Here is an 18,380-nt window from a genome sequence, read left to right on the forward strand (position 1 = left end):
TACCACTGCCACTCTCTCTCCTCAGTGGAGCAGCAAAACAACTGATTCAGAGAGCTCTTTGAGAGTTCCCCTTCTCATGGGGGCATGGGAACCAAAGAACAATCAGGCATCTCTGCATTCTTAATTCAGTTTTATTTTACCTAGAAATAAGGGGAATGCTGAGCTAAGGAGAATGAGGTCACTTTTCCCCCTAAGAAGTCCTTGGTGTTGGATTGATAGGGAATCCAGTTCCAGGATGTGTTGACCTTTAATGCATTCTCCTGCAGTGTTTCTTTAAATCCCCTCACACACATTTACTCCTGATAAGGACCAATCCTGAAAGAGAGACTCCCTCTGAGAAGATGGAGTTTAGGTGACAAAACTAAAAAAGCCTAGTTAGTTTGGTCAAAATATGAGTGTAGCACTTATCATATTATATGATTTGTTTAATTGTATCTTCTCTGACCGGGTTCAAATTCTGTCCTTGACAATGACTAGCAGTGAGCTCTGGGTGAGAACCTAAGTCTCTACACCTACAAAAGGTGATATTAGCACCTATCTGGTAGAATGATTATGAGGATTAAATTAAGTGTACATTTGGCTTTCTTGTCCTAGGGCCTAATAGTTTGCCAGGCTCATGGGTACTCATAATTATTTGTTAATTATTTTACTAGGGAAATTTTCTATAAACTTCTTTGGAAGACCGAGCTTAAATAATTTTTTTGTCACAGAACAAAGCTGAGTTTTGGGAAGAGAACTTGGCCAAAGGGTACTTTTCTATTTATCAGACTGAGCTGAAGATCGTATCTGTCTGTAAAGAGAAGTTGAAACCAGATAAATGTTTTGAATATTTTATGACAGCACTTGAGAAACTTTAGGATGTCTTCATTTCTGCCTTTGGACAGGTTCTTGGAATTGCTTTCTGTGTCCCATCTGAAATGACTGGAAAGTTGATTTGAATTTCTTCCTGGAAGTTGTGAACTATGGTACTAGACAATTCGTTGTCTTGCTTAGCCTACAGTGGTCTCCCTCTAATGTTGCAAGCATTTGGAGCCCATATCCTTTATTGGACATGCTAGTATGCGTTGTCTTAGGACATTTTTAACTGTCATGGTTTGCCATTTAATTACTATATGTTTACTTTAAATTTTAGTTTGCTGTAGCTCTTGTTGGGGAAGGATAGAGTCTTATTTCTCTTTCCCTCACAGGAATGTATAAAAATGATCAACTATTTGCTGATTGATAGGTCTAAAATAATGTTTGTCCCACATGTTTGGAAATGTCATTTCTGAAAGGGAAAGTGTTGTATAGCCTTTTCTGGAGATCTTGAAAAATTGTATAGTTTCTCACCTGATTGGGGTGATGAGAGTGAGGCCTTCGGGGATAATGAAACAGCCTCTGCTTCCAAAACGGGGATTATTTGAACTTTAGTTTGAATGCATGTTTGAAAATAATGTGCTAAAAGTATGACAGGCTATTCCATGGCAGGATGGAACTGGGATGAGAGTGAGGAGGCAGCTGAGTGGAGAAACATTCATCAGTTCAGAAACCAGAAGAGAGGGTAGAGGGCAGTTATGGCAGAAAGGGCACCCGGTCACAGGCAAAGTGGTAGGGACAGTTGCCTGGCTTTGCAAGACCAATGAACTGGGTCTGGCAGAGAGCATGTTTACTAGTTTTCTGTCACGGCTGCAAAAATATCACACAAAATGAAGCCTCCATTCTGAAGTCTCACAGGCATCTCGAATGTAATATGTTCCAAATGGAGATCCTGCTTTTCAACCCAAACCTGCTTCTCCTACTGTCTCTCCCATCCCATTAAGTACCAGTTCCATTCTGAGATTACCTGGGTCAAAAACTCTGGACGCTTCCTCAGCTCTTCTTTTTTTATAAGCCCTAGTCAGCAAATCTGATTGGCTGTGTCTTTAAAATGATATAACTATAATCTGATTATTTCTCACTGACTCTGGTTTGGATTCCTGCAGTAGCATTTAAAACTGGTTTTGCTTCTTCTGCTTATGTTCCATTTTAATGTGCCCTCAGTGCAGCAGTCAGAGCGCTGCTGCTAACATGTGAGCCGGATCTGCCACCTCTCTGCTCCCCAGGTGGATCATTTCACTCAGAGTCAAAGCCAAAGACCTTCTTATGGCCTAAGAGGGTAGGTAGGCCCATCACTCTGTCCCCCTCCCCCCACACTTATCGATCTCATAAGCCATTTGGACTAATACATCATCAGACACTCAAGGTTTCCCACCTGCCCACAGCCTTGGGCCTTCCTTGGTTGTGGAGGCAGATTTCAGGTCAAAGAGGGGCACCTGTTTCTCTGCAACTCCTGGCTCACCCTGCCTTCTCACAACCCCATTGTGATGGCACCAGAGTCTGAATGGAGAGGCTTTTTCTGTCTGGCTCAAAAAGTTGAAAGAAAGAGATTTCCCTACATGGTTCTGTGCTCCCAAAACCAATGACCAGTCCAGGGGCATTTTCTAGTTCTGCTGCTCTTATACCCAGTCAGGCCAATAACTGAAGTGGCAGCTGCTGCTGAAATAAAAACCAGTCATTGGGGTTTGAAGAGGGGGCAGAAGTTCCTAGAAAAAGAGAACTGGAGAGAGTGGTTTCTATTTCATTGACTATATCAGTCTTCCACCATCTTTCTGCTCAGTTGGCCACTCCTGGATATTTTGCAAACGAGACAAGCATCTTTGGGAACAAGTGTTCTTCACTGTTGACTTCAGCAGCTGCTATTGAGGTGAAGGATGCAGACAAAGCCTTTCCTTAAAGGATGTGAAGGAAGGTGCAGTGAGGTATTCACCCTGTGCCTCCTCTTGCACTGTTCTTGGTACCTAAATGGTTTCAATGCATGTCTATAGAACAGAACTGACACAGTTTTAAAAGTTAATTAATGGGTCAGATAATCAATCACACACAAATAAGGCCTTGAAAACACACATCTTATTATTACTGTAATTTTATGTCAGCATGGCCAAGTAAACTGAGAAGAGTCTAAGATTGGCTAAGGGCCTTTTTGAACATCTGAGGGGTTTAAGTGAAATAAATGTCCTGCTTTTGTCTGATAGGTTATCGCTTGTGAGCAACAGTATGACTCTTCCTATGACGCACGCTGTGACGTCTGGTCCTTGGGGATTACAGCTATTGAACTGGGGGATGGAGACCCTCCCCTCTTTGACATGCATCCTGTGAAAACACTCTTTAAGATTCCAAGGTAGGACACAAGATGGTGCTCTTGGCTCATTAGTTTTTCGTGAAAGCAGCTGTTGGGTGGGGGCGGGAAGTGGTGGTGGAATAGTTCGTAAACAATTTCACTCCAAATTTGTGAAAGCCTGATTGTGAAATGTACAGTATTTATTTTTAGGGGGAAAAAAGAGGAAAGGGGGATGAGAACGTTCCTGAAAGACAACCTATCCCAAAGAATAATGGGATTTTGTTGTAACAATTGTATATTTTCAGTATGTACTACAATTTTTGAGATGTTATTTTTGGTGCTTTGCACAAGAAGACTACAAATACAATTTTGGATTAAGTAATCTGTCTAAATACTATGTTTTGTTTTTATATAATTATATACATTTTGAGTTTGAGTCTTTTTTGAATATCTGGAAAATTTGGGAATAAAAAATGTGTAGTGTATTTTTTTATCCACTCAGACCAGCACTAAAATATATATATTCAAAATGTTACATCAGTCATATAGTTTATGTCTTAATGGGAAATTGTACTGGAAATGGGGTTTGTTTGGAGTCTGTTTAAATGCCAGTATGTTTTGTATTGTATGTATTCATTAGGGGTTTGTACAAGAGGTTTGGTTGTTTGTCTTTCATCAGAATTCTGCTGATGTTCAGCCGGCTGGAGAAGCTATCAGAGGCTCCTTCCCAGGCAGGCTGCAGGTTGAGAGACTTGTACCTTTCACATTTCTCTTTCAAAGGAAGGCTCTGGGTTGGCTGGGAGCTGTTTAACCACTTTGACAAAACAAGTGTTAACCTTTCCTTATCTGTACAATCACACGGCTTCACAGCCTTTAAAAATTTCTCCTGATTGCAATTTGCATTTCTGATTAGGCCTATTTATATGCAGATGAAGCTCTGTGGCATTCATCATCATAATGTTATGTTTTATACCTAATCCAGATGTGAACAACCACCCACCATTATTCCAAAAATGATTCCCACTCAAGACAGAGTTGGTCTTTTTGCCTTTTCCAATGTACAAAAACAGGTCATGGTGACTAGAAGAGCAGACACAACTCCTGGCTTTTAAAATTAATAGTCTCATGGGGAAAAAAAAAGTCTGGTGACGGTTTAGAACAATGTACAATGCAGGACCACAAAACAGTATTATATATAGTAATAAGTCAGAATATGGGAAATGGCGTTTGAGGTGTCGTGTGTGTGTGTGTGTGTGTGTGTGTGTGTGTGGTGTATGTGTGTGTGTGTGTGTTTACAAATGGTTTACTCTTCACCATTTATTTAATGTGGCCAAATATCAGAATTAAAGAGTGGCTTCTGATTAGCACGATATAAGTACTTTTGATAAGTGGTCATATACTACTTGGGTATATATTTTTTCTTTTTTCTTTTTAGTATGTTTTTGTGTACAGACCAACTGTTCAAATATTTCGTAGGGTGATAAATGATAGGCAGCTTAGAAGAGATGTTTGTGTGTGTGTGTGTGTGTGTGTGTGTGTGTGTGTGTGTGTGTGTTCATATAGACCCTTCATCTGCATTGATTGACTCCTCTTAGCATGCTTCTGTGCCCAGCCAAGCCTCTGATCTCTAATAATCTCTATACTCTCACTCCTATCACTTCTTCCATCTTGGGAGAAGCCTTCAGATCTGAAACACAAGTAACCAAGCTTCCCACTGCCTGCCTTCGGACAGAGCAAGCCCCAGCAACAGGATAATTGCTAAGAACCCTTGTCTCAACATAGGTTGAAGCTTTCTTTCCCTCCTACTGTAACCTCTTGGTCTTTTACCATCTCTTGGTGCCTGTGCAAGAGACAAATCCGACTGAACAATGGAATGTCAGTGATCATCAGCAAGCAAATCCTCAGAGCCATTGTGTGTGCTCAACACCTGCCATTTCCACAACCTTAGCAGCCAACCTGACATTCCTGGGCAGGAAGGATGGAGGGCTTTCTTTTTTAAATGGAGCATATTTGTATATACTGCCCAGCTTTTATACTTCCCAGTTTATTTATTTAAAAATTACCCTGTGGATTAGAAATCATGTGGTTCTCTCATGAAGGAAACATGTGTGTCTATAATATCTTAGAGTGCTAAAAATGTATCCTTTCCTCAGAAAAGCTCTGATGAAGAGTGGAGAAAGTAAACATTTACATATTTTAAATTGACACTCATATTATTTACCTGTGTGTTTCACAAAGATCTCAGTCTCTCTCTCTTTCTCTCATTCTCTCTCAGTATTTTCTTTCCGAATGGGGAAAAGCTAATGACAATCACACAAATCCTTTGAATCCATTTGTCCTCAGAGTTTTTTCTTCCTTTTTGGTTACCGGAGTTCCCAGTGTTCTGTAACTCTCTTCAATTAAACAATGATGTCTGCTTCAGAGTATTCTGGGATCCAGAATACAGTGTGTGGCTTCCTCCTCTGGCCTTCCTCACTCTCCTCTTTTCTATCACCCTTTCCTTGCTGGAAATAAATTGAATAAATTACAACATAAGGGAAGAAAAAAGTCAGGTAAGAGGTGACTTTCACAAGTTACAAAGGACTTACCAATTACTGAAGTGCTGGCTACATGTGAGGTGAGGGCCTCAGATGTTAACAAAGCAGGTAATTACACAGGTTCCCTGGGCACTGTCAGAAAATATTAAGTGAGGCCTGCCTGGAGGCGGCTGATTTGTCTGCACACAGGTCTCCTTGCTCTCCTCCTCACTGCCTCCACCCACCTTCTCCTTTCTTTTGACCTTCACTTTAGAAGACGACACATGGAGGAATTGTGACCTGTCTTTGAAACACTGTGTGACTTGCAATCTTTCCTGCGTTGCAACCCCACAGAAATTATCTGCTGATTGGCAGAGCATCCACTCTTTACTGAACTTGTCAGCATGTGTCATCTTGTCTAATGCCTTTGCTTCAAAAAAGTCACCCCTCTCTGACAGTCACTGCTCTGTTTGCTGGTGTTTTTTTCCCCCCAGGAATTAGAGGAGAGGAAAAGAATGAAAACAGTTTCTCTTGGTATCCATGGGTTTGACAACATCACTCTCGTGACTCTCTTCTGAGGACTCTTTTAAAATTCCAAAGTCTCAGAAGGACCTTGCAGATGACCTGAATATATTTTTTCACTCATAAATAAGATCTGCTTCATAAGTATAATTACAAGAACCCATAGAGTTAAAAGAAATATACAGCTACGTTGGTCTCTTGGCAACCAGTTATCTTTTCTTAACTTGCAGTCTTTTCTAACGACCTATTTGACCTCCACACGTGGGGATCCAGGAGGCAGAGGGGACCAGTGTGGGTATGTTTATTGGACAAGGACTTAGAGCTGTGTTTCCTGCCCATTCACCTGGGGCCAGATAGGGGCTAACTCTGTCCAGTGCCTGACTGCATACTGAGTACTTCCACTTCATTCCTTTGGGAAAATGCAGACTATTCTCAAGATTCCCAGCAGAAATGTTCTCGGCTAGAGGCAGATGGGACAGAAGGGTCTGAACATTCCAGTCAATGAAGTCAGTGCATTTTCCTTCCTAAAGAGAAGTTTCCCTGCAGTACATGGTTCGAGAAAAGGAGAACTCCTAATAATGACCAATTCACTTTTGGGCTTGTTATCCTCACCAAATTTCACTTCTTCCAAACTGTACCCAACTATTTTAGTTTCCTAAGGCTGCCACAACAGACTTGGTGGCTTAAAACAACAGAAGTATTCTCTCCCAGTTCTAAAGGCCAAAGGTCCAAAGTCAAGATGCTGGCAGAGCCATGCTCCCTCTGAAGGCTCTAATGAGACCCCACCCTTGCCCCTCCCAGGTTTTGGGGGCTTCTGGTGTTCTCTGGTTTGTTGTAGCAAACTTCCTGCCCTTGCCTACATTTTCACGTGGCTTTCTTCCATGTCTCTCTTTTCTCTCTTGTCCGATGAGGACACTTGTCATTGAATTTAAGGCTCATCCTAATGCAGGAGGATTGCATCTCAAGATCCTTGTCTTAATTACATCTGCAAAAGACCTTTATTCAAAATGAGGTCCCGTTCTCAAGTTCCAAGTGTACATATCTTTTGGGAACCACAATTCAACTCCTTATGCCAACCAACTTGAACGTTTACCATATTCTCTGAGAAACTAATTTGGGTCCAAAATGTAGGGCAGTTAACCAAATGCTGATGTAAAAATAATAATAGCTTAGATTTATTGAGTGCTTACTATGTGGCAGGCAGAATTCTATGTGTTTCACAACATAAATGCATTCTGTACGCACAGTGACCTTGTGAGGTAGATACTGTTACCACCCTCTTTCCTCGAGAAGAAAATGGGAAGTACTGGGAGAACTCCTGTGGCCATGCACCTAGAGTGGAAAAATGATACAAGTCTGAGAAGTTTGACTTCAAAGCCAACATGTTTTGCAACTAGATTGAAAAATTAAAGCCCTTCCTTAAAGTATATGTTTTTATTGATTAATTATGAATTGAGCATCAAGGAGGCTGGATATAGAAATGAATACGACATTCTAGCCTTTAAGAAGCTTACAATCCAGACTCTTCTCCCTGCTCCCAATTTTAAACTTCCACTGTAAACCTGAGTGTTAGAATTTTATTAGCATCAATAATTGTGTCAGTCAAGAAATAGAAGAACAGAAATCATGGGTATTATCATAGGTGACCACAGGCCGACCTTTGCTCATTGATTTATGACCCTTAAATCAGAAATCCCTCCCTTTATAGATTCTCTTTAAGCAACTGTCTTTTAGTCCCTAATTTAGAACACTTAAGACAGGCGTTTGAACTAAAAAATTGCAGAACATGTGTTATGTAAAAGCAAGAAGGCATTTCAAGTTATCATTATTGGTACTCAGAAGTTTTTGTCCCAACCTACTCTCCTTGCAAAACCTGCACCTGCCACACCAGGGCTATTTCTGGCAAAGCCAGCATCTCTTCCTGCTTCACCTTCCTTTTATTTTTTTCAGTAAGAAAAGCTAACTTCAGTTTTGTGGTAAATGGAAATCTGTTTCTGGCATCCTGAGTTGGAATGCTTTTTTTCATGGGAAACTGTATCAGATGGTTATTCAGAAGGAGGCTATATAACACCTGAAGTTCTCACTTTGGTTATGTTATTAGACTCTTGTGGCCAATCAGAGTTTTATGGTCAAGTCTGAGGGCTTCGCCTATCTTTAGAACTTCATGCTTATGGGGAAAAAAATGCTTTTCAAGCTCTAAACTTCCAATTTACCAGTGCTTTGAAACACAATCTGCTGGGAGTTTAGGCACATCTGGGCCTTCTACCTGGGACATCTCTCTAAGTCAGGCTTGGGTTGAGTGCTTGAGTTACAAGATAAATAAGACAGGGTTTTTATTCTCTCAAGGAGAACACAGTTTTATGGTGTCTCCCCCTATCCAATAGCAAAGGTGAACTGGGAAGAAAGAAGTTGGATAGTAAGACAGAGGTGCAAGGAGGAAAAATATAAAAGGATACTCTTGGGCTGCCTAGATGAAGTGAGTGGTGGGACTCAGAAAGGGTAAATTGTCCCTTGAAATGTTGTGAGTCTGTTTGAAAGGCACTCAAGGCCTATAATTGACTCTTAAAAAAATAGTTTAATTTTTTTAGACAGAGGGGAAGGCTGGGAGAAAAAGGGAGAGAAACATCCATGTGCAAGAGAAGCATCCATCTCCTGCCTCTCTCAGTGCACCCTCAAGTAGGAAGCTGGCCCACAACCCAGGCATGTGCCCTGACTGGGAATCGAACCGGTGACCTTTCTGTTCACAGTCTGTCACTCAACCCACTGAGCCATGCCAGCCTGGGCTATATTTGACTCTTGTTCTGAAACAGAATCCTTGAGTTGAATTTTTATCTAATTTCTTCTGAGTGTCTATTATTTTTCAAAGGTAAAGACTCCTTTTATTCTGACTTTTCTAATTCACAAACCATATTGCTCCTACATGGGAAGCCTGCTCCTCAGCTGGGAGGAGATGCAGAGGCAGCAGGGAGCCCTGAGTCACCAGTAATTGTCTTACTATTACGGAGTTGTCACAGGACATTTTCCTTTAGGGCTGTGAAATATAAGGAAAAGAAATTAAAACGAAACTATTGTTGTTAAAATGTAATGAGTGAGTGGGGTGGGTGTTTAATGGCACAGTAAGGCTGGATTTGCCCTGGGGAATTCTGGTTTCTCTTCACCAACCCAGGTCACTTAGCTACTGGTCTTTTGAGCAACTGACCCTTACAATCCCAACTTCACTCATAAAGAAAGACAAGCTGGAATTTTAGCATCATTTAGCATATATTGAGTGCCTAACAGCACGGAAAAAAAGGGGTTTTGAAATGCTCCAATAGAAAAACAGCAGTCTTTCATGACTTTTTCTTTCTTTGGGAGATTTCTAGTGGATTTTAATGGATTGTGGTCCCTGTTCCTCAGGATGTTTCCAAGGGCGACCCCTCCCCCTGAGTATCACCTCCATTTCCTTGGGAACACAGTGGCTGGAGGCAGCTGGCAAAAATGCCCCAGAAGGCTTCTACTCTGTGGAACATGCTTCCAAACTCTTTTTTAATTTGAGCTGAGCAGCTGGGGCTGTTAGTTCCTGTGGAGGTGCAGCTTGCTGCACTCCCCCTTCCCCGAATCCTGGCAGGTAGGGAGAGTTTAGCTGTTCAAGGTTTTATTCGGGGATCAGGTGGGAAGGCAGGAGCACGCTTTCAGGGACTTCTAGTCCCCATCCACACTGAGTAAGAAGCCCACCCTGAGAGAAGGGAAAGGCCAGAGGAGGAGCCGTGTTGCCTTAGAGCATTATTGGTGCTTTTCCCCTCATCTCCCTGATTTCATTATTTTGGCACCACTCATTTTGGTTAATTCCATCTTAGCTCCTAAATGATGGGAGAGATGGGCAAAGAGGGTGGATAAGGAAACAGCTCAAAACAGTACCAAAGTGTTTGAGGCACCTTAGTTTCCTCTTGACTCCAGAGGAAACGAGGGCAGGGCAGGGGAAATGCAGGATGAAGAGAGATAAGGTGGTCTTCTGGAGGAAGGCTCTTCACAGCTGAAGCTGTCCATGCCTTCAGAATCAGACGAAGCCAATGTCATCAGGAAGAAAATACAGTGTAGTGGTCAAATATCAGTGTTTGTATCAGTTATCTACTGGTACGCAATGAACTACTCCCAAATATAGTTGCTTAAAACAAGGATCATTTATTATTTCTTATGAGTCTGGGTTGCTGAGGTGGTTCTGTGGATCTTGACTGAGTTTACTCATGCATCTGTGGTCAGCTGAGGATGTGGCTGGCGGCTGGCTGGTCTAGGATGGCCTTGACTAGAATGACTTGGCTCTGTCCATGTGGCTTCTCATCCTCCAGCAGGCTAGCCGGGGCTATCCTCACATTGGTGACAGGGTTCTCAGCACAGACACAGGAAGACGTATAAAACGGGACCATTTTTGCAATCAATTTACCACAGTGTTCTACGGTCAGTCTGCAGGGGTTCAAATGTGAGCACCACTCTCACCTTCAAACTATACGAACTTCACCAAGTTACTTAATGTCTCTGCACCTCATTTTCCCCTCAGTAAAATGGAGATATGAGTAGATTTAGCCTCATAGAATTGTTGTGGGCAGTTAATGTAAAGGGCTCAGAACAGTACATGGTAAGTGTTTGACTTTCGCTGGGTGCTACCAAAGAACAAATCTTAAGGGCGTATTTATATTGTAAGGGGTTTGCTTTCCCTTTAGCTCAAGAAGTGAAGACTTTCCTTCAAAAGAGCCATGAGATCAATCATTTGAAAGTTTATCTAATTGATTGATTGATGATTGTGTGGGGAATTAAGAGAGAATGAAGACTGATTCCTCAGTAAATCTTTACTGCTTCCACTGCACCTGTCTGAAGGACTCTGTCATTAATATCCATTGTTACAATTTCTTTGTTAACAGACAGATTCCTAAGAGACAAGAACACTCCTCCACCTGCCCCCATACACACTCATGCGCGTGATGATGAGCTGCCCACTGGGAAGCAAAGCTGGCCTCAGTCCCAAGTCCCATTATGTCTACAATGAACGTAATGCTGTCCTCCTCTGAAGAGAACTGAGGCTGCAGTGCTTTTCCTTTCCTGTCAGTTGCACCTCGTGGTGACATTGCGGTTGGCGGCTGAGCTGTGTGATGGGAGCTTGGCTGCTTCTCTCTTCAGGGTCCCTTCAGCCCCCTTGATAGGTACAACCTTCCCTTAGTTCTGAAAATTTCTTGTCCCCAGGTAAAGTGCCATAGTAGGAGTTCTAGACAGAAGGCACTGACTCAAGATTGGGTCTTATTTTGGTCCCATTTTCTGCACCAAGGAGAATGATTTTTTCCAGTTCAGCTTGGAAAGGCTAAAAACTTTGGTAAGGGAGACAGAAACCCAAGCTGGGTGAGGGGATCGTAAGGAGAGCACTTAGCTGTTCCAGGTGAGTTCAGGTTTCTTGGCTGGGAAGAGTGATACCTCAGGTACTGAGAGAATATACAGGTGAGACTACTGACCCACTGTCAGTGATCTTGGAAGAATCCTGGAGAACAGAAACAGTGTTAGAGGAGTGGAAAGGGGAGACTGTGTCTCAATTCTCCAAAAAAGAGAAGAAAGCAGAATCTGCAAACTACCATCTGGTGAGCTGAACTTTCATTATGGACTAATTACTATGATTTTTTTTTTCCACCTTGAATAGTATATGAATTCTTGGGGGTGGGGTGTGATCAGTAGGAATTAGCATGGTTTCACTAAAAATAAGCTATATCAGACTGATGTCCTTATTTGGTATTATTACACGAGTGGAAGAAATGGGGACTCTTTTAAACATAATACGTTTAAAATTTTACCCTTACGTAAAACTTGTTGTGGTGTTTTTATGGCAAAGATGGAGAAACATAGACTGGAGAATGTTGGTAGTGATGGACCACAGCCCAGGAAGGACTGTATTGAGGAGCACTGGATAATGGTGTCTCTGCCAACATGATGGGGGAAGTCCTAGAGGCCTTGGACAGGCCTCTGCTGACCTTCCTGCCTCCTGAATGTTTTAAAATGTGTAACCAGTTGGAGGACATTTGTAGTCTGTCAGTCACATTCATGGAAGGGGTAGCTGGTACACTGGATGACAGACTTGGAATCCCAAAAGATCTCGGTTGGCAAGAACAGTGGGGGGTCTCTAACAAGCAAATAGGCTCAGAAACCTGGTGAGTTGTACAGGTTGAGAGAGTCATGGCTTAGTAACCCATAGGGGAAAAATGAATTTAATTGTGGCTGCAAATCTGATAGGGCTCAAACAGTAAGACAATCATGCATGGTTAATATGAGGTTTGAATAAACAAATACCACCCCAACCCCCACATTGTCTCTGTTCCAACCTTTGGAATGATGTCTTCCTTCTGGGCACCACACTCAAACTGCCACAGGAGAGACTTATCCCAGCAGAACTCTTAACAGGCCTGAGGCTGGCATTTCAAACTGGGATTAAGGTGCTGATTCTGCTCCTCCTCTGTCACCAGTCCACCCTTTCACAGGGGCAAAAATGGCACTATCCTTAAGCAGAATGTTTTGCACTCAGATAACAGGGCCCGTGGAAACTGTCTTCTTCAGCATCCTTCCTGCATTCTGTAGGTTCTAACAGAGAGGAATGTGAGTAGTCAGCAATCATAGGTCTGGGCCATTCCCTGCAGCAGTGAGTCTCACCCAGCACACAGGGCTCTGCATTCCTAACTACAGGCTAGAACACCCTGGCAGCTTTAAAAAACATCAGCGCCTAGGCACCGCCCCCAGGGATTCCAATGTAATTGGCCTGGAGTCAAGCTCAGCATTTATATAAATAATAATTAATTTTACAAATACATATTTATCAGTAATAACATGCATATTGTTTTATATTTTTAAAGTTCCCCTAGATGATTAACAGTGCAACCAGGATTGAGAAAAACCCTGCCCTGAAACAACTATCAGAATGTTATTTCTTCATATTTCAAAACTAGAGTCACACCTGGAAATTCTGGTTTCTGCCTTCCCTATCCTCACCCTATGGTTGAGAACTGAGAAATGAGAGATGATACTGATGGGAGTGTATTGCACATTTATGAAGAATGTAAATGCAGAAAAAAGGATTCCAGCAGAATAGCCAATGGTGACTGGGGTTGAATTGTGGTATTTCTCCCACAAAAGATATGTTGAATTCCTAATGCCCCAGTACCTCTTATTTGGAAAGAGGTTTATTTTAGATGTAATTATCTAGGTTAAGATGAGGTCCTACTGGAACAGAGTGGGTCCTTGGTCCAATATGACTGGTGTCCCTATAAGAAGAGGTAGATTTGGACAGACACACGTGGGAAGATGGCCACACTGCCACAAGGCAAGGAACAACTGGGCCACCAGAAGCTGGAAGAGGCAAGAAAGGAGCTTCCCTGAGAGGACTAAAAGGCAGCGTGGCTCTCCTGACACTTTGTTTTGGACTTCTGGCCTCCATAACTATGAAAGAATGAATTTCTATTGTTTCAAGCCACCGAGTTTGAGGTACCTGGTTATGAAAGCCTTAGGAAACTGATACAATGACTTGGTCTAGTTTTGAGCCCATTGCTCCTGGAGTGTTGCCAAGGACATGAGTATAGATGGGGGACTTGGGGATAGGAAGGAGCTACTCTGCCTAGCAGAGTTCTGGAGCTGGGGAAGGGTTAGATTGGCCAGTCTTCCACTCCATCAACTCCCAGTTGGTATTTCTGTAGAAATCAAGACACTTACATAATGTGCCTAGCAAGACTCAGTTCTCCCTCTTTCTTGCTTCAGATTGCTGAGCCAAGAACTTGCCTCCCCATCTAGATCTGCCTGAGCAGGGAAGCGCCTTCCACAGTGCTCAGCATGGAGAGGGGAGCTCTGCATTTCTTTTCCAAATTCCCCCCAGGCTCAGGACTTCTGGAATGGAGTAGAGAATGAAAGAAGTTGGCTCTTAACCTTTGACCTTTCCATTCAGAACAAAGGGGATGGCATGGTAGAAGTAGAACTTGTCATTGAGAAGTAGCTATGGTGGCCCATCTGTGACAAGTGCTATGAGACGGGCAGTTTTCCAGGAAATCAAGGTGTCCACCTGGGCAGGACCAAGCTTGGTGGAGCATGATCCAAGGAGCAGCACCATCTTCTTCCTGTATCCCAGAGAGTCTTCATGCCTGCACAGCGGGCAGATGGGCATCCCAGCATCATGCCTCGGCTTGGTCATGGGCTATGAGCAACGGCTTTTACCAGGCTTCATCCAGGTTTTGTCCTTTAGCTCCCCACGAAGCTTGTGGCCAATTCAGGGAACTGTGAGGAATACTGTGCGTGTGCATGGAGGGTTGGTTGGGGAGTTGAGGAGAGGCCTCCTCTTGGACCTTGTGGCCTTACTGCTTCCTCTACATCTGAACTCTTAGTTCCTGCTTACTTTGGCCTCACATTCTTGGTGTGAACCTTGGCTTTGCTTTCAGGAGTCCTGGTCCCCTCCTACCCCTCTTTCTGTGCTGCCTGTACCTTTGGTTGGAAGCTCCTGCATGCATGTGGCATTACTTATCAGTCTTGAAGGTGTGGCCTCTCCTGGGTGCGCTTACCCTTTCTCTTCTCCTTCCTTCAGAGAAGTGAGGGGATGCGTGGAGGGAGTGGGGTTTGAAAGGCAAGAAGAGGTTTGCAATTAGTCACCTCTAAGCCACCAAGTCACAGGGGTCCTTGCTTGATTCAGACATTTCTGGAAGTCATTCAGCTCTGCATGATAATACTGCTTTATATTTATGTGTTTCTAATGTTTTGATGCTCAGCCCCATAATAGCAAGATCTGAGCTGCACATCCCACAAGCTTAGTGACTTAAAAGAACACAAATGTATTATCTTATAGTTCACAAAATCAAAGGTCAAAATGGGTCTCACTGGGTAAAATAAAGGAGTTATCAGGGCTGAGTTCCATTCTGGAGGCTCTTGGGAAAATCCATTTTCTTGCCTTGTCCACCTTCCAGAGGCTGCCTGTATTGCTTGGCTCATGACTTCTCCTCCATCTCCAAAGCCAGCAGTGGCTGGTCAAGCCTTTTTCACATTGCATTCTTTACCCCACTTCTTCCCCATTTAAGGACACTGTGGCTAGATTGTGTACTTTTAATCTAAAAACAAGAAACACATTATGCTTTCCTGTTACTAGGAATAAATATTGACACTGGTGCCTTCACACACTACAAATGTTGAATGGTCCTATCTGGTTTGGTCGCAGATTAGTCACAGGGTGCTCCACAGCCAAGGGGGCTGAGGAGGCCACACTCGTGGGTTTGACTTCAGAGTCCAGGAAAACACTGAAATCAAAGAGTGCCTCATTCAGTGGTTATATCGCCAATGTCACCCAGTCGCAACTTAATACAATGTCAAAAAATTACAAGTGGCTTTAAAAGATTTCTGTAAAAAAAAAAAAAAAATCCTCCAAACCTAATTTTATTAATACAAGCACAAGTGAGCATCAGAAAACATGGCTGAGATGATGACATCACTCATTTTAGGACAAGCTCTTCATCAGCCACAAGAGGTGAAAAACAAGCTAATTAGATCTGCCAAGAAATCATTTTTTAAAAATTCGAAATTACCATGAAGACTATCTGAACTATGGCTTTATATAACCACTACTGTTAATGATAAACCTCTTCCTTAGTATATACTGTGCAGGAAGTTATTATTAATGACACCATCAAACCTTGACAATCGAACTGCAAAATGTTTTAGCATATTGTTAAACATATTATTTATTTCATTTTACTTATTTATTTTTAATTTAGTAACACTTGTACACAATAAGAAAGGAAATTGTTACTAGAGGGTGCCTTTAAAAATTTCTTACAAAAAGAAAAAAAATCTTACTGATAAAGTGTACAATAAAAAAATTGGGGACCACTGATCTAAACCAGTAGCTTTAGGCCCTAGTTCAGACACTGTAAATAGTTCTTTTATAATTGTTTTTCCCTTCACAATTTACATTTACTGTATTAAACATAATGTTTTTGAATCTTCACTGCAACTCCGATAGGTCACTTTAGAGTTGAGGATTCAGGGCTCAAGAGAGTTATGCTTTGCTCCAAGACACACAGTTGATAAAAGCTAGTAAGTGTTAGAGGATGAGCCTCAAAGGATCTGTAAATACCTCAAGATTGAATGCAAAATGGACCATTTTTAGGAAGATGTTTGTTATGGGTTGAATAGTGTTCCTTGAAAAAGATATGTTGAGGTCTTAACCCCCGCTACCTCAGAATGTTTGGAAACAGAGATAATCAAGTTAAAATGTGGTCATTAGGGTGGGCCTAATTCAAAGTGATTGGTGTCCTTACAAAAAGGAGTTAGCATAATTAAGACACAGAGACACGTATACAGAGAGAAGTCAATCTGGGACACAGGGAGAACACTGTGTGAAGGTTACATTTATAGTGTGAAACCAAGGGACACCTGGTATACCAGAAGCTAGAAGGGACAAGGAAGAATTCTTCCCCTACAGGTTTCAGAGGCTGCATGGCCCCACTGACACCATGACTTTGTACTTCTAGCCTCCAGAATCCTGAGACAAGAAATTTCTGTTGTTGTAAGCCATCCAGTTGGTGGTACTTTATTATGTATGGAAGTCTTAGGAAACTAATTCAATAGTCCATAGCTTTGATAGGATCTAAGACCCAAAAGGTTTAAAAACACTGATATAATACAATGCACCTGTAAACAGAGGAAGAAATTCAGAGGCTAGGAATAAGTTTCCCTAGGTGATCTGGCTAATAAATGGTGGCAGAAAGAGACTTGACTTGGAGTGGTGAATACACAATACAATATATAGGTGGTGTATTATAGAATTTTATATCTTAAATTGAAATAATTTTAACTAATATCACCCCAATAAATTTCATAAAAATTTAAAAGAAAGAGAGAGATGTGTAGCTGAGTCCCACACATTCTGACTGCTAAGTACAACTATAAGACTAGGAAGGGTGAATGTAGGGAAACTGGCTTGTACCCTTATCTCTAGATTGGGTGTTGGTCCTGCCTTGGTGGTCCACCTAGGTCTGGCACAGCTCACCATTCTTCCAATGACTCCAAAGGAACAAGTGGAATGTGCGTTGCATCTTTGCCTTGATGATGACTCACTTTCCTGGAGATCTTAGTCTCCTTCTGTGTCTATTAAAAAGGAAAAAAAATAGTCAGCTGTAACTAAATATGTATATCAACAAAGAAATATTTCATTGCCTTAGTAGCAATATGTTCTTAAACTGGAAAGGGGTTAAAAAAAGTCAGTGCACCTAGCACAAAATTACAAGTAAGGAAAGAATTACTCCAGGGCAAAGAAGTTAGCCAAATGAGTTTGGCAAAATGTAAGAGTTTCCTAATTAAAACTATTTTAGTTCTTTAGGATCATGTGTGTGAGTAGTGACCTACTTTACAAACGGACTATAAATTGATGCTTGGAGTTAATTTGTTCAATCATTTGATAGATATCAAGCATATACTGTGATCAGGCACTGTATCAGGCACAGCAGTGAACAGAACAAATTCCCTGCTCTCATGGAGTTTTGGAAGGGGTAGAGAAATAATAAACAAGCAGAATATATGAGGTCTGTCCAGAAAGTAACTAGCCATGTAAAATGAAAGAGACATTTATTGAAGAAGATACAAGAAATACTGTAAATAGGACAATGATATCTCAGTCCCCTTCAAAGTTCGCACCTTGGGACCTCACACAGCTTCCCCAATTATCATCAGTTGCCCCATCATATTTTCCTGAATCTTATTAACAGTCTGAAATCTCTTTCCTTTCAAAGGTGATTTTAGTTTTGGGAAAAGCCAGAGGTCACAGGGTGCCAAATCTGGGCTGTCGGGGGGCTGAGTCACCTGGGTGATTTGATGTTTCACCAAAAATCTCTCCACGAGATATGAGGCATGAATTAGCATGTAGTTGTGATGAAGTTGCCAATCACCAGCTGTCCTTAGCTATGGCCTTCTGAATCATCCAAATAGTGTCAATGGAGCAATGTGCAAGCTTAACACAAAATCTGATGCAGATTCGTTGCCCTACTCACTCAGCCATTTTGAATGTGATGGCCACACAGTATACATACTCACTTAACAGCATCTACTGCCCCCAATGACTAGTACAGTGAAGTCGTCATTGTTCACTTAGGTGCATTCCAGTACACTCTCCTTGGCTACCAGGTTCATCAATGTCACACAAACTGTTCTTATTGTATTAACAATAGCTGGAA

General features: G+C 42.0%; 1 protein-coding gene across 1 annotated transcript in view; it reads left to right on the forward strand.

The window, feature by feature from the left end:
* Positions 1-18,380, forward strand: part of MYO3B (myosin IIIB) — a 437,546-nt gene that overhangs the window by 30,720 nt on the left and 388,446 nt on the right. Inside the window, exon 6 of the mRNA XM_090280660.1 lies at positions 3,051-3,196. Coding sequence (XP_090136786.1) covers positions 3,051-3,196 — 146 coding nt within the window. The remainder of the gene's footprint in view (positions 1-3,050; positions 3,197-18,380) is intronic.

This window comes from Furipterus horrens, unplaced genomic scaffold (assembly GCF_987537825.1).
Source record: "Furipterus horrens unplaced genomic scaffold, mFurHor1.1.pri manual_scaffold_1, whole genome shotgun sequence".
NCBI classification, from domain to species: Eukaryota; Metazoa; Chordata; class Mammalia; order Chiroptera; family Furipteridae; genus Furipterus; species Furipterus horrens.